Source organism: Furipterus horrens, unplaced genomic scaffold, assembly GCF_987537825.1.
Source record: "Furipterus horrens unplaced genomic scaffold, mFurHor1.1.pri manual_scaffold_9, whole genome shotgun sequence".
NCBI classification, from domain to species: domain Eukaryota; kingdom Metazoa; phylum Chordata; class Mammalia; order Chiroptera; family Furipteridae; genus Furipterus; species Furipterus horrens.
Genome location: NW_028327179.1, coordinates 94,492,938 through 94,506,707, shown reverse-complemented (window position 1 = coordinate 94,506,707; position 13,770 = coordinate 94,492,938). Strand labels below are relative to the sequence as shown.

Here is a 13,770-nt window from a genome sequence, read left to right as displayed (position 1 = left end):
TCCCCTCTCTCGATATGAGGGGGGACCCCCCCAAAAGCCAAAATTATCTTCTAGGGGGCCGGATCCTTGTAGTACAGCCTTCCCCTGCTAGCTGAGTGTTCTAGGAACCCATCTGTATCAAAGTACCAGCTGATATTGTAAGAGGCTGTGTTTGGCTTCAGCGAATTTTGTTTTTTAAGACTCAATGCTTTTGCCCATTTCATGACGGGTGATTTACAAGGGCACCTGCCTGCGTCATGCTAAGTGTTCAGCAGTTTTCAACCAAAAAAGGCATGACCCCCGTGCCCCACCCTTCCTATTCGCCCAATCTCTCACCCCGAGCCACTTTTTTTTTGTGTTTCCCTGGATGGAAGGAAGTCCTCAAAAGGAAATGTTTTGCTGATGTGGAAGAAGTGAAATAAACGGCTGAAGCACTAAAAGGCACCAAAAGCGAGGAGCAAAAACTTTTTGAGCAGTAGAAAAAGTCTCAGTACGTGCATGAAATGGAGAGTGCTTTCAAGGTGACTGAAGTTTAAGCATGTAAGAACACAACTTTTTTTTATCAATAAATTTTGGGTTTTGGGGGTTCCCCCCCCATATTCCTCTTTCCTTCACCCTCTTCTTCAGGTGAGAAGCAAAATTCAGTAGAAACATAGTTGAAGGGTTGAGGAGGCAGAAAAAGGAAAGACAAAAAAGAGCAAACCTTTGCCTCCTACCCCTGTGCCTTTAAGTCCAAGGCAAAATGAAGAAGGACAGTGGTGTCCCCTGTCCTCAGAGTCAAACACTGGGGCCTCTGGTCTGAATTGAGGACTGGGGATAAGCGGCAAGTCTACACTTGGGTCTGAAATCCTACTCAGCAGACACTAGGAGATCCGGCTACCTTTGGTTTTAGAGATGGCCTCGCGTGGGTGCCATTGGCTTCGTGACCTCATTCAACAAGTGCAGTGGGTCTTTTCACTTGGCCCCTGGGCCACCAGGACTGGACTAGAGTCCAGGGGTAGGGTGTTCAGGGCATTGTCCCCATACAGGTGCAGGCTGTTACGGGCGATCAGCTCCCTGGCCATGAGCACGAAGACTTCATCTATGTTCTTGGACTCCTTGGCCGACGTCTCCAGGACAGCCAGGAGGCCATACTTCTCAGCCAAGGTGCAGGCGTCCTCGAACAGAACGTGCCGTTTGTCCCACAGGTCGCACTTGTTCCCTGGGAGTGGGAGAGAAGCGAATATTGCGTTGAGTAACTTAACCGGATTGTTTAAAAAACAGAACTTTAAAAAGAACATTTAGTTCAGCAATATGCATGCATGCATCCATTCACAAATAGTAATTTGAGGGCAAATTTACTGAAAATGAAACCCCCTATGAATGGAAATGGAGCCATTATTTTAATTCACGGTTCCTAAGATATTTAAGAGCTGCGAGGAATGGGCCAGAGGTGTGTGTTGTCTTGGCTGGGACAGGTACAGCCTCCGTATTCTTGTGAGGGACTGTCCCTCCTTCCAAGTGTGACATGGTAAGGCGGTGCCGGGGTGATTCCCTTAGGGTCTCTCCTCCCTTCAGATCCTGTTCCTCTTCCCCGCCAGTTACAAAGTGTTGGACACAGATAGAACCTGGTCTAGCTGAGATTTGTGATCCGGATTTCTTGGGTTGAAGCTGTGGAATAATTAACGAAAGACTGATTTTGTTAGTTATAATTTGCATGCAACACAATGCACAGACTTGACGTTCAGTGGGTCTTGATGAATGTGTATGCAGGTGTTTTGAGATGATCTACTCAAGTAAGACCATTGCAAGAACATGCAGTTCTGCTCCCAGGTATGTACCCAACACAAATAGGAGCCCAATGTGAATCAATGAACATATACAAGAAGTTCAGAGCAGCCACTTCCTGATTGCCTCAAACTGAAAACAACTCAAATGTCTGTCACCAACAGAAGGGAGAAATACTGCAGTGTATATGTACAAAGGAACATTGTGCCAGCTATGCAAAAGAGTAAATCATAGCCACGTGCAACCACGTGGGGAAACTCATAAATGCAACATCAAGGGGAAGCTTAAAGACGTTCAGTGCAATGCCATTTATATAAGGTTCAAAAACAACAGCAAAACATGATCTGGCTGGTGTGGCTCAGTGGATTGAGCGCTGGCCTGCAAACCAAACCAAAAGGTCACAGGTTCAGTTCCGTCAGGGCACATGCCTGGGTTGCAGGCCAGGTCCCCAGTTGGGGGCTTGTGAGAAGCAACTGATCGATGTATCACACACTGATGTTTCTTTCCCTCTCTCCCTCCCTTCCCCTCCCTCTCTTTCTCCCTCCCTTCCCCTCCCTCTCTTTCTCCCTCCCTTCCCCTCTCTCTATAAATAAAAAAATATATATTAAAAAAAAAAAAAACCAATAGCAAAACAGAACTGATAAAGAAAAGCAAGGGAATGACACCATGAAAGTCATGAAGTGCTTACTTTGGGGGCGTCTATGAGGAGGTAACTGAGAGGGACAAGCGGGGAGCTTGGGGGGAAGGGGCTGGCAATATTCTTTCTTGGTCCAGGTGGTGTTTACACCAGAGTTCCCTTTGTGGTGTCTCACTGTTGACATACTTTACTTTATCTGCATTAATATGTCCCAATAAAAAAGATGGAAAAAATACATTCTCAGCATCATAGATGCCAACCTGCTCATTGACAATGCTAGATTTCAGTCATAATTCCCCCCAAATAAGGTTAAATACAAGAATCTTTTCAGGGGTCGTTACCCCTCCTGGTACTGTGGCGGGCTGAAAAAAAGCCCCTAAAACACATGGTTCTAATCCCTGGAAATTGTAAATGTTACTTTGTCTGCAAAAGGTTTTTGCAGATGTAATTACGTTAAGGATCTTGAGCTGGAGATCATTCTGGATTCACTGGCTGGGCCCTAAATGCAATCACGTGTAGCCTTAGCAGAAGGAGAGAGAGGGAGACTTGACTACACACACACAGGAGGGGATATGAAGTCGGAGGCAGCCACAAGCCACAGAATGCTGACAGCCACCAGAGGCTGGACGTGGCAAGGAACAAGTTCTCCCTTAGGACCTCTGGAGGGAGCATGGTCCTGCTGACACTAGCATATCGGGCCAGTGATACCGATGGCAGATTTCCGGCCTCCAGAACGGAGTGTGAACACATTTCTGTTGTTTTCAGGCACCCAGTTTACAGTAATTTGTTACAGCAACCGCAAGAAACCAACTCAGGTATGCACCTTCAAGAAAACTGTATGTGGTGTTTTTTAAAAATCCTCAGCTGAGGACATGTTCATTAATTTTTATTTTTTAAGAGATTTTATTTACTTTTAGAGAAGAGGAAGGGAGGGAGGAAGAGAGGGAGAGAAACAGATGTGTGAGAGATACATCTCTTGATTGCCTTGCACATGCCCCCACCTGGGGAGCTGGCCTTCAACCCAGGCATGTGCCCTGACTGGGAATTGAACTGATGACCTGTTCTTTCGCTGGTTGGTGCTCAATCCACTGAACCACACCAGCCGGAGCTGTTTATTGATTTTTAGAGAGAGAAAGAGAGAAAGGGGGAGAAGGAGAGAGAGAGATAGAGAAACAGAGAGAGAGAGAGAGAGAGAGACATTAATGTTAGAAACACCAATCAGTTGCTGCCTCCTGTACGCGCCTTGGTCATGGATCAAACCTGCAACTTTTTGGTGCACAGGACAACACTCCTACCAATTGAGCCACCCTGCCAGGACAATATGCATTTCTATAGCTTGTGAGACTTAAGCTCAGGGCATAGCTGTGCATCTAGAAGAAATGTGTGAGAGCCCGTTGGGGTCAGGATGTTTCCAGAATAGGAACCCCTGAGCCAGGAGTCTAGGCTACCCCTCAACCTGATCAATGGCTTCTGGGCTGCATCACACTGGATCTTTAATCACCAGCTCGTCTCACCTGCCCCAATGCCACACCCAGGGTAACAGCACTGACTGTCCCCTGTCCTGCCTCCCAATAGCTAGTGGTGGTACCCCTCAGGACAAGCCAGGACACCTTGTGGGAGGGAAAGAAACCAGTCACTGGCTGCTGCATCTGAGTCCTTCTTGCTAAGTGTTCAATGTGGGCACCCAGAAATGCATGGGCTCTGCCCCTAAGGCAGCAGTTCTTCATCTTGCTGGGGGAGCAAGAGAGACATGCAGACAACTGACGAGCTACACAAGAATTCACCTGTCCGAGATGGGCCGCGAGATGATACGTCCCGAAGACCAGCTGAATGGTATGAGTTATTAGCCATACAGGTGTACCATCCCGTATCCACATTCCCCAAATCCAAAAAAAGCCGAAGCCCCTCCATGTTTTGGTACTCTGACAGTAAAATCTGCCCTAAACGAGCCATTTGAAGTTTGTTTTTTTAAGATTGTATTGATTTATTTTCAGACAGAGGGGAAGAAAGGAAGAAAAACATCAATACGTGGTTGCCTCTTGCATGGCCCCCCAATGGGGGACCTGGCCCACAACCCAGGCATGTGTCCTGACTGGGAATCAAACTAGCGACCCTTTGGTTAGCAGGACAGCGCTCAATCCACTGAGCCACACACCAGCCAGGGCCATTTAAAGTTTTTATTCAACCTGCTTTGCATGCCTATTCATACATTTCACTGTGCAAATATTAGTGCCTTTGACCATGTTGGCCCAGACCCCGCGGAGGGCGTTGGATGACACAGAATGCACCCTCCTAAGATCCGACAAAGTCTGGACTCTGAAACCTTTGGCCTTAAGGGTTTTCAGTGAGAAACTGTGGACCTGGAAATATAGAAGAGTCTATATGAAAGGCTGGCCTGAGATCCTAAGGGGACAAATGTCAGGTGCCGAAGAAAGTTACAAGACAGAATATCCAACCTAACCTACAAAAGGAAGTCGGCTCCTGAACCCCTACTCTGATGGGAGTCCGAAGAGTTGAGAGGCCAGGAACGGCGCTGAGGGGGTGAGAGAAAAGTTAGAGGCCCCCAGCCACCTCCCAGACGAGAGGCAGGATTGTCCACTGGGGTCAGGAATCTGTGCGTTATCTAGGGGGCCAGCAAGGGCTTTAAACAGAGGGACATTGCAGAGCAGCTGAGCTTTCTGAGAGCGGCCTGTGGAGGAGGAACAATGCAAATCAATGCCCAGTCGTCTCTTCACCATTTGTGTGGTTCTGAAGTGGCTGCCAGGGGCTGGGACCAGTGAGAGAGAAAGAGGCATTTGTGCGAAGGAATGTGAAGACAGAATGGAAAAGAGAGCCAAAGTGGCAGGGAACAAACAAGACATCTGACTTTTCTAGACGAAGGCCAAGGCGATTGACAGGAAACAGGAAGCCCTGTTGCGACGGCCCCTGGATGACAGGGGCACTAGGGACATGTCCAGATCATCTTGGGGGCATTTCTAGAACCAGTTCAGAACGGAGGTGGAGATTCTGGGTACAAAGACAGACTAGGGTGTAAATACCCAAGAAACGGAGAGATTCCTGGAAATCCTGCAGTCTTGGCCTCCATTGCCCCGGTGTGCCTCACCTGTTTCTGCAACAGCAATGCTTCGCCGAGACAGCGGTGCTGGGAGGAAGCCAGACAGGAAGCTGTGGGTTGGAGAAAGGGTGCTGTCTGATAGCTCGGGGGGTGGGTGGGGGGAACCCCTGAGACGCAGCTTTGCTTGCAGACTTCGAGGCCCAGGGGAAGAACCGCTTCAGTGTTTCCTGGGAAGCCGGTGAACTGAATGGAAAAGAGGTCCAGTCCGCGTTCCTGGGAAAACCTCAAGTGTGATCGGCAGTTGAGGTGTGTGTTAAGTCACACCTACACTTCCCTTCTCTGGGAGCCACCAATGGTGGGGTGTGCTTCCGTCCCTGCAGGTCACGGCTGTCCCTCCCGCTCTGCTCATCTTTGCTCTACCAGGAAACAACAGTTCCCCTTTACCGAGTTCTCAGCACTGTGCTATGTGCTTCATCTACAAGGTCTGTCCAGTAAGTACCCAGCCATACACTATGAAAAAAAGAGACTTATTGAAGAAGATACAAGATATAGGAAACATTGTACATGGGACAGTGATGCTTCAGTCCCCTTCAAAGTAGGCGCCTAGGGACCTCACACAGTTCTCCCAGTGTTTCTTCAACTGTCCAAAACACTGCAAAATCCTTTGTTGGAATCGCCATCAGCTGCCCCATCATATTTTCCTGAATCTCATTAACAGTCTGAAATCTCTTCCCTTTCAAAGGTGATTTTAGTTTTGGGAAAAGCCAGAAGTTACAGGGAGCCAAATCTGGGCTATAGGGGGACTGAGACACCTGGGTGATTGGATATTTCACCAAAAAACTCTGCACGAAACATGATGCACAAGCGGGCACGTTGTGATGAAGCTCCCACCCACCCCTGTAGCCGAGGCTGTTTCTGTCATATTACATCTCTCAATCAAGGAAGAACATCTTCCCAACCAAAAAACACAGTTAACACGGTCCTGATCTTGCTGTGACTTTACTGCGCCTTTGGGCACGGAGAACCAGGCAACTTCCATTGGGATGACTGGGCCCTCGTTTCCAGATCATATGTGAAGCCATAGACCCATGATTCATCTCTGGTTATGACCATCTTGAAGAAATCTGATTCATTGGTAGCAGTTTGAATCAAGTCATTAGCAACTGCAGCACAGTGTTCCTCCTGCTCTGGTAACATAAGCCACGGAATGAATTTCACCACAACATGTTTCATGCTAAGATCCTGCCTCAAAATCTCAGACACAGTAGTTTTGGGGATCCCCAATCAGCTTCTAGGTCTCACACTGTCAGTCACAGATCTTTGTTGATTGCAGCCTGTACACGTTCAACTTTCTCAGGTGTTCTGCTTGGTGCAGGCCTTCCAGACGTGGGTCACTTTCAATAGATCCTCGGCCATCTTTGAAGTGTTTGTGCCACACTTTTATCTGTGCTACACTCATTGCGTTGTCCCCAAAAACCTTCTGAGTGATCCGAATGGTTTCCGCAGAGAAATGTTCAAGCATAATGGAAAATCTGATGCAGAATCATTGCTCTACTTGCTCCTTCTGAATGCGACAGCCACACAGTGCACATGCTCACTCAGTGGCGTCTACTGCCCTCACTGACTAGTGCAGTGAAGTTGTCATTGTTCATACATGCGCATTCCAGTCCACTCTCATTGGCTGCCAGGTTACATCGATGTCATGCAAACCATTCTTGCTATATTAACAATGGCTGGACTTTTTCATATGTCACCTTATTTAATTCTTTCAACTCAATGATATTTTGGAAGTAGGTACCCATGTTATAGATGAGGAAGCACAAACTTAGAGTAAGTTACAAGCCCAAATCCAGACAGAGAGGGAGATTTGAACCCAAATCTGTCAGACCCTGCAGTCTAGGCACTAAAGTAGATGCAGAAACTGCCTAATCCAGAGCTTCAGGGGGCCCTGGGCGACGGTCCAGCCTAACTAGCTATTGGAAAATGGTCAGAAAGGATTTGAATCTACTGGGGACTCCAGGAATCAGACGGCTTCATTCAAATCCTGCCTTACCTGTCAGTAAGTAACCAGGCTGAACTACTTGGCAGGACACTTAACCTACGGATGCCTCGGTTTCCTCACCTGGGAAGGGAGAATAGTCGTCTCTGCTTTTTAGGATGGTTGGGAGGAGTAAGTGATCTGACTCAGGAAAGAGTCGGAATAGTGCCTGGAACCTCCTAAGCATTTGATCACTCAAGGGTTTTTCGGTCACTTTCGTCAGAGTGGCTCCCTCAGGGATTTGGCGCCACCTGACTCTGTGAACCTCAGCCTACAGAGCACTTCCTGTGTGGTCCACACAGACGTGTGCAGCAAACCAGCCGGGGCGCCCTGCACATAGAAGTCTGGGCCCCATCCCATGTCTCCCGAAAGAGAAACTCTAGGGTGGAGCCTTGAGATCTGTGTTCCTAACAAGTTCACACCAACCCCCGCTCATTTTCAAGAGAATTTGATGGGAGATTCTGGGCCAGACGCTTTTTGAGGTTCTGCCCACCACTGGTACCTTTAGATTTCATGTTCCCCTGCTACCGGAAACACACAAAAAGCTGCGTGTCAGCAGAGGGGGCCAAGAAAGCAAAGTTAAACCCTTTGAAAACACCATACCGATCAGCATAATGACCAAGTTCGCAGCTCCATATTTTTCTATCTCGTTAATCCAGTGAGGAACAGACTCGAAGGTGGACCGCCGGGTGAGGTCGTAGGCGATGATGGCCGCGTGGGCGCTCCGGTAGTAGCTTTGGGTGATGGTCCGGAAGCGCTCCTGGCCCGCGGTGTCCCACACCTGCATCTGGAGAAGGGCAGGGAAGGGGGTGGCATCAGGAGTTCCCACGCCTGATGGGAACCTGCTCACCTGAGTCATCTGCAAAATACAGTTTCCTGGGTCTCGGTTCTAAGTATCTACATTCTGGAGGTCTGGGCTGGGGCCCTCGAATCTATTTTTTCAGTTGCATCCTGAGCGATGGTACCAATTTATACACCCTCCCACCGTGTCTGAGGGTACCTGTTTCTTCATATACTTACATCATTTACAAAATTTGTTTATTTATTTTGTTTATTTTTTTAATTTTAACAGTATTTCTAGTCATAAGATTATAAATGATTTTTTTCTTCTTTTTAAAATTGTTTTTCTATTACAGTTGCTCCACGCACTTTTCTCCCCATTGCTTCCCTCCCCCCCACCCCTTCCCACCCTCTCCCACAGTCAGTCCCCACCCCGTTGTCCACGTCCATGGGTCATTTATACATGTTCCTCGACTAGACCCTTCCCCTTCTTAACCCCCTTTGCAAAATTAATTATTTTTTAATTTTTTAAAGATTTTATTTATTTTTAGAGAGAGGGGAAGCGAGGCAGAAAGAGAGGGAGAGAAACATCACTTTGTGGTTGCCTCTCCCACGCCCCCAACTGGGGACCTGGCCCGCAACCCAGGCATGTGCCCTGACTGGGAATTGAACCAGCGACCCTTTGGTTTGCAGGCCGGCCCTCAATCCACTGAGCCACACCAGCCACGACGCAAAGTTTATTTTATTTTATTTTTATTATTATTATTATTATTATTATTTTACTGGGTGTCACAGTAAAATTTATTTGTACTTATGGTTTACATGCAAAGTTTATTTTTTAAAGAAAGTTTGCAAACATACACAAGACTAGAGATAATAGGATAATGAACTCTCCTATGCCTGTCATCCCAGAACCGATAATCATCAACGTTTTTGCAACATCTAGCCCATTCCGTGGGTTTCTTTGAGGTATTATTTTAAAGCATATCCCAGACTTCATGTCATTTTTATTTCTATTTACATTGATATAAATCCCTATAAAAATGGATGTTTTCTTTCATAAGCACGATGACATTCTCACTGCTAATAAACTTGTTGAGAATTCCTTGGTATCATTTAATACCCAGCCCATATGAAAATTTCCTGATTGTTTCCCAAAATGTCTTCTTATTGTTATTTTTATTTAATCAAGATCCATTTATTACATTTTTACAAATACTTTTTGCTCTTTTCTAATCAAATGGTAAAAGATAGTATCTCACTGTTAGTTTGTTGTTCCCTTAATTATGAGTGAGGATGGGCACCTTTACATCTTTTCATAACTGTATGAGTTAGTTCTTACGAAATCTGTGAAATAGCAGTTTTGCTCAGTCTGTGAATTGCCTACATTTTGTATTTCTTTGTTGAGCCTTTTCTTAGCTATTTATCAGGGCTCTTTTCACATTAAAGAAATTAGCCCTGCCCTGGCTGGTGTGGCTCAGTGGACTGAGCACCAGCCTGTGAACCAAAAAGGTCACCAGTTCGATTCCCAGTCAGGACACACGCCTGGGTTGCTGGCCAGGTCCCCGGTTGGGGGCACATCAGAGGCAACCATACAATGCTGTTTTTCTTCCTCCCTCTCTTTCTCCATCCCTTCACCTCTCTCTAAAAATAAAATAAAATAAAAATATTTTAAAAATAGAGAAATTAGCCCTTTGTAAAGTCCCATATATACAAATACTGTTTCCCAACTTGTCATTCAGCTTTTTACTTGGTTTATGGTATTTTGAATATGTAGAAATTTGACCTCTATATAGGTATATAGAAATATATAGACCTGGTTGGTGTGGCTCAGTGGCTTGAGTGCTGGCCTGTAAACTGAAAGGTCACCGATTCAATTCCCAGTCAGGGCACATACCTGGGTTGCGGGCCAGGTCCCCAATTGGGGACATGCAAGAAGCAACTGACTGATGTGTGAGAGACATCAATGTCTCTGTCTCTCTCCCTCTCTTTCTCCTTCCCTTCCTCCCTCTCTAAAAATAAATAAATACAATCTTAAAAAAAAAAAAAAGAAATGTGTAAATTTGAGCTCAAGATAGTAAGACTGAGCAATATTTTTCCTTATGGCTTCTGGGTTTCTCATCTTACTGAAAAGCCCAATTTCCTCACTCATTCCACAATAGCAAAAATAAATACACCTATGTTTTTTCCAGGTACTTTTTATGATTTCATGTTTTATATTTAAATCTTTTATTCCCCAGACACGTGTTTTGGTGTTAGGAACTCTGGCTGAAAGAGGAGAAGCGAAACCCTCATCCCTCTGACCTTGACTTTCTTGCCATCGATCTCGAGGGAGCGCACGGTGAAGTCCACCCCGATGGTGTTCTGCTGTGCCTCTGTGTAGACCCCGGATTTGAAATGCTGCACTACACACGTCTTCCCCACATTGGAGTCCCCAATGAGGATAATCTTGAACAAATAGTCGAAGTTCTCATCTGCTGCCCTGGCTGAGCTGGAGAATTGCATGGCTCTTGCTACCTAGAAGGGAGCTAGGAAGAAAGCAGGAGTTCAGCATCTCTTTAGTGAGCCCCTGCCAGGCGCCAGGTACCTACCTGTTCAAGGCACCTGGGGTCCAGGACAGGAAAAGACAGAAGATCATTGCTTTCATAGCACTACCATCCTCGTGGAAAAAGGACACTAATTACTGGTCAGGGACAAGGGAGCTGCCCCCACGAGCTCACACCTGCCCGATGGATTGACAATACCTTAGGGGTGCTCCCAGAATGAAGAGGTTCTACTGCCATTCTCTACTGGGCCCACTACATAGTCAACGCAGTCAGGTGACAGCATTGATGGAAATTCTAGTCATTGAGATCAGTGCTCCGTGCTCCACTGTGTGCCCACACAGCAGGGGGATGGCAAAGGAGATGCCCACAGGAGTGTTCTCCCTGCCACTCATCAGTAGGAGGACATGCCTCGCTGTCATCCTATCTCCATTTCACACGGGGAGAAGGACTCCCAGCTACTGGGACACTGAACGTCCAGGCAATCAGCAACAAGACTCACAAGATGTGGCAGAGAAGTCAGTTTAGGGAAGAGAGACGTGGTCTTTTTCTTCTGGTTGGCACCTAATTTTTCTTGACCAGGAAATTAGGATTTTGAGAATATTCAAAAAGGACACTGTTGTGAGACTGGAGCATTGGGCATACTTTAGCATAAGCTGGAAAATAAAGTTTCTAAATGGCTGTTCCCCATAGTGATGATATCAGAATTATTTGGGGAGATAATTAAAAATATATATTCCCAGATATGCTAAAGATATTTAAACACACACACACACACACACACACACACATACACATATATGTACACACTCCCCAGGGGATTCTGATGCCCAACCAGGTTTGGGAAACATTGATCAATACAATCACTTACCTGAAACTATTCAAACCTTCAGCATGTCTACTTAACTATCCACCTATGCTTCAATATCTCATTGATCCTAAGGAACTCACTGCTTCCTGCAAAAATCCATTTTGCGTGCACAGCTCTAACTTACGTGGGGTTGAAATCTATCTCCCTGGGGTTCCATCTGTTGACCCTCCTGCCATGCCTGGTCGGGGCAGATTCCGATTCCACATGCCAGCCCATCAGATATTTGGAGCAGCCAGCATATCCACTTCAGGCAAATAGCCCCAGGCCCTCAACTGTTCCTCATAGGCTCTGGTGTTGGGCCTCCTCAGCAAATGTCTCATAAAAGTCCATGAAACCTAACCCCCTTTGATGATTAAACTGGTGCTGCAAATTGCTCCTGCCAGACGATACCCTTCTTTATTTCCCCCAGTTTTACTCTTTGTCCTTTCATGTTATAGAAAAGGACAAGTCTGTATCGTTACTCAAATTAAAATGCACACAAATATCCAATCTGTAAAAACCCAGTGCCTCTCTTGGAGACCTCTGAGGTCACCTATGGCTCAATGATCCCGCAGACCAGAGACACAGCAAAACCACTTCTCCCTCCCCGTCCCCCCGACTTTTCTAATAAAGAAAGCCATCCCACTTCCGGTGTCTTATTACTATAACTTGAGCTGAAATCTACCCCCACCCCCAGGAAGTCCTCAGGGTTTCCCCAGAAGCCCCTTTACCTCGACCTCCATGCCCTGCCAGGAGAAAGCTGTGTCCGCCCGCGACGCCCTCCATCCTGCATCCCGCAGCCTTCACCTTCCTGGTTCACCTGTTGCTTACCTGGATGCCTCTCTCTCCTCTGCTACCAGGTAAGGTGTTCTTTTTCTCCTTGTTTTCCTTCTCGGCCCTCAGGACCCCTTCTTCCTGCTGCCTCGCTGCGTGGTGGGAACTGTAGTTCTGTCCCCAGGTGGCAGGTTTGGTGGCGGCCTGAGAAAGCGAAAGGAAAGCGACGCCCTCCCACCCCCCGGAGCCCGGAGCTGCCGTTGGGCACAAGCCCAGACGAGGCGCTGGCCAGCACTCGCCGCGAACATTCGTCACCTTGCAAGGCCAGTTAACTCAGCCAATACCTGGGACACCACTCTGTTCCTTCTCTCTACTCACCTTCTCTTGCGCAGCCACCCCGCCCCCGCCCCGCGATTTTTCCTGCGGTCCCTTGTGTGGCCGGGGTGGGGGCCGGAATGGAGACAACACAATCTAAAGGATACAGATCTGGGTCTTGAGTCTTGTTTCGTGGATTTGAATTCCTTTTCTTGAGCTACGAAGAGAAAGGAGGCGATCCAAAGAGACGATTAAAAAACTAAAAGAACTTTGAATTTGTACGGGAAAAAGAGCTGGAAAAAAACATTTCTGTTCTCTGCTTTGAATAACCTACCACAGAACAGAGGTTAGTGTTTAGGTTTTAGAAAACAGTTTATCAGCCCCGCAATGTTGGCTGAAGGAACAAAGCTGAGGTAAAATTTCCTTATTTTTTTCCCTCCCACAGAGTCTGGAAGAGTCACTGGTTCTCACATCATAAAAACTTACTTTTCTTCACTGTGGAAAATGTAACATTTGGCAGTTAAGCCATAGGTCCAATATGCAAAACAGAAACATCCGGATTGATAAAATATTTAAATTGGTATAGTGTTTTCAAACTGGGCTGAGATCTTTCAATGAGTCATGAAATCCGTTTCAGTGGGTTGCAAGGAGCATTTTTACAGAAAAAGTGAGCAAAAAATTTCAGAATGTGTCTCATGTATAAGGCTCAGCATTTTTTTGTTCTGTGAATTGTTTGGGTCAGTTGTAGACCTGCATGTGTATACTGGGGGCAATGTAAAATGCATTTCTTCCTGTGGCTGAGGTCTAGAAAGATTGAGAAGCACCGAAATTGAGGACAATTTGTTCACTGTCCAAGAACATTTCTTTCTATGATTTGTTCAGATAACCTTTAAAATATGATTTATCTAACTCCAAATTCCATTTACAGATCAATTTTCAGGAACTGCTCTTTTGAGTAAGGTAAACCCAATGCTGGCAGGTAGAGCCAGAAAACACAAGACACTGCCAAATGCTGCTGCTGCAGACTGCCAC

The 13,770-nt window shown here is 46.5% G+C and overlaps 1 protein-coding gene across 1 annotated transcript; it reads right to left on the bottom strand.

Moving 5' to 3' along the window:
* Nucleotides 1–459: 459 nt before the first annotated feature.
* On the bottom strand, nt 460–13,203 carry RAB19 (RAB19, member RAS oncogene family). The gene is made up of 5 exons (XM_090286820.1): nt 13,073–13,203; nt 12,481–12,955; nt 10,561–10,784; nt 8,080–8,263; nt 460–1,180 (listed from the first exon to the last, which is right to left on the bottom strand). Exons 3-5 carry the CDS (start codon nt 10,759–10,761, stop codon nt 912–914), a joined length of 654 nt encoding a protein of 217 aa, XP_090142946.1. The 5' UTR covers nt 10,762–10,784; nt 12,481–12,955; nt 13,073–13,203; the 3' UTR covers nt 460–911.
* Nucleotides 13,204–13,770: the final 567 nt, after the last annotated feature.

Coding starts and splice junctions, on each gene's coding strand:
- RAB19 (XM_090286820.1), bottom strand. CDS start 10,761: ATGCAATTCTCCAGCTCAGCCAGGGCAGCAGATGAGAACTTCGACTAT. Junction 8,264..10,560: donor TCGATGGCAAGAAAGTCAAG/GTCAGAGGGATG, acceptor GCCCTTCTCCAG/ATGCAGGTGTGGGACACCGC. Junction 1,181..8,079: donor CTTGGTCATTATGCTGATCG/GTATGGTGTTTT, acceptor TCCCACTCCCAG/GGAACAAGTGCGACCTGTGG.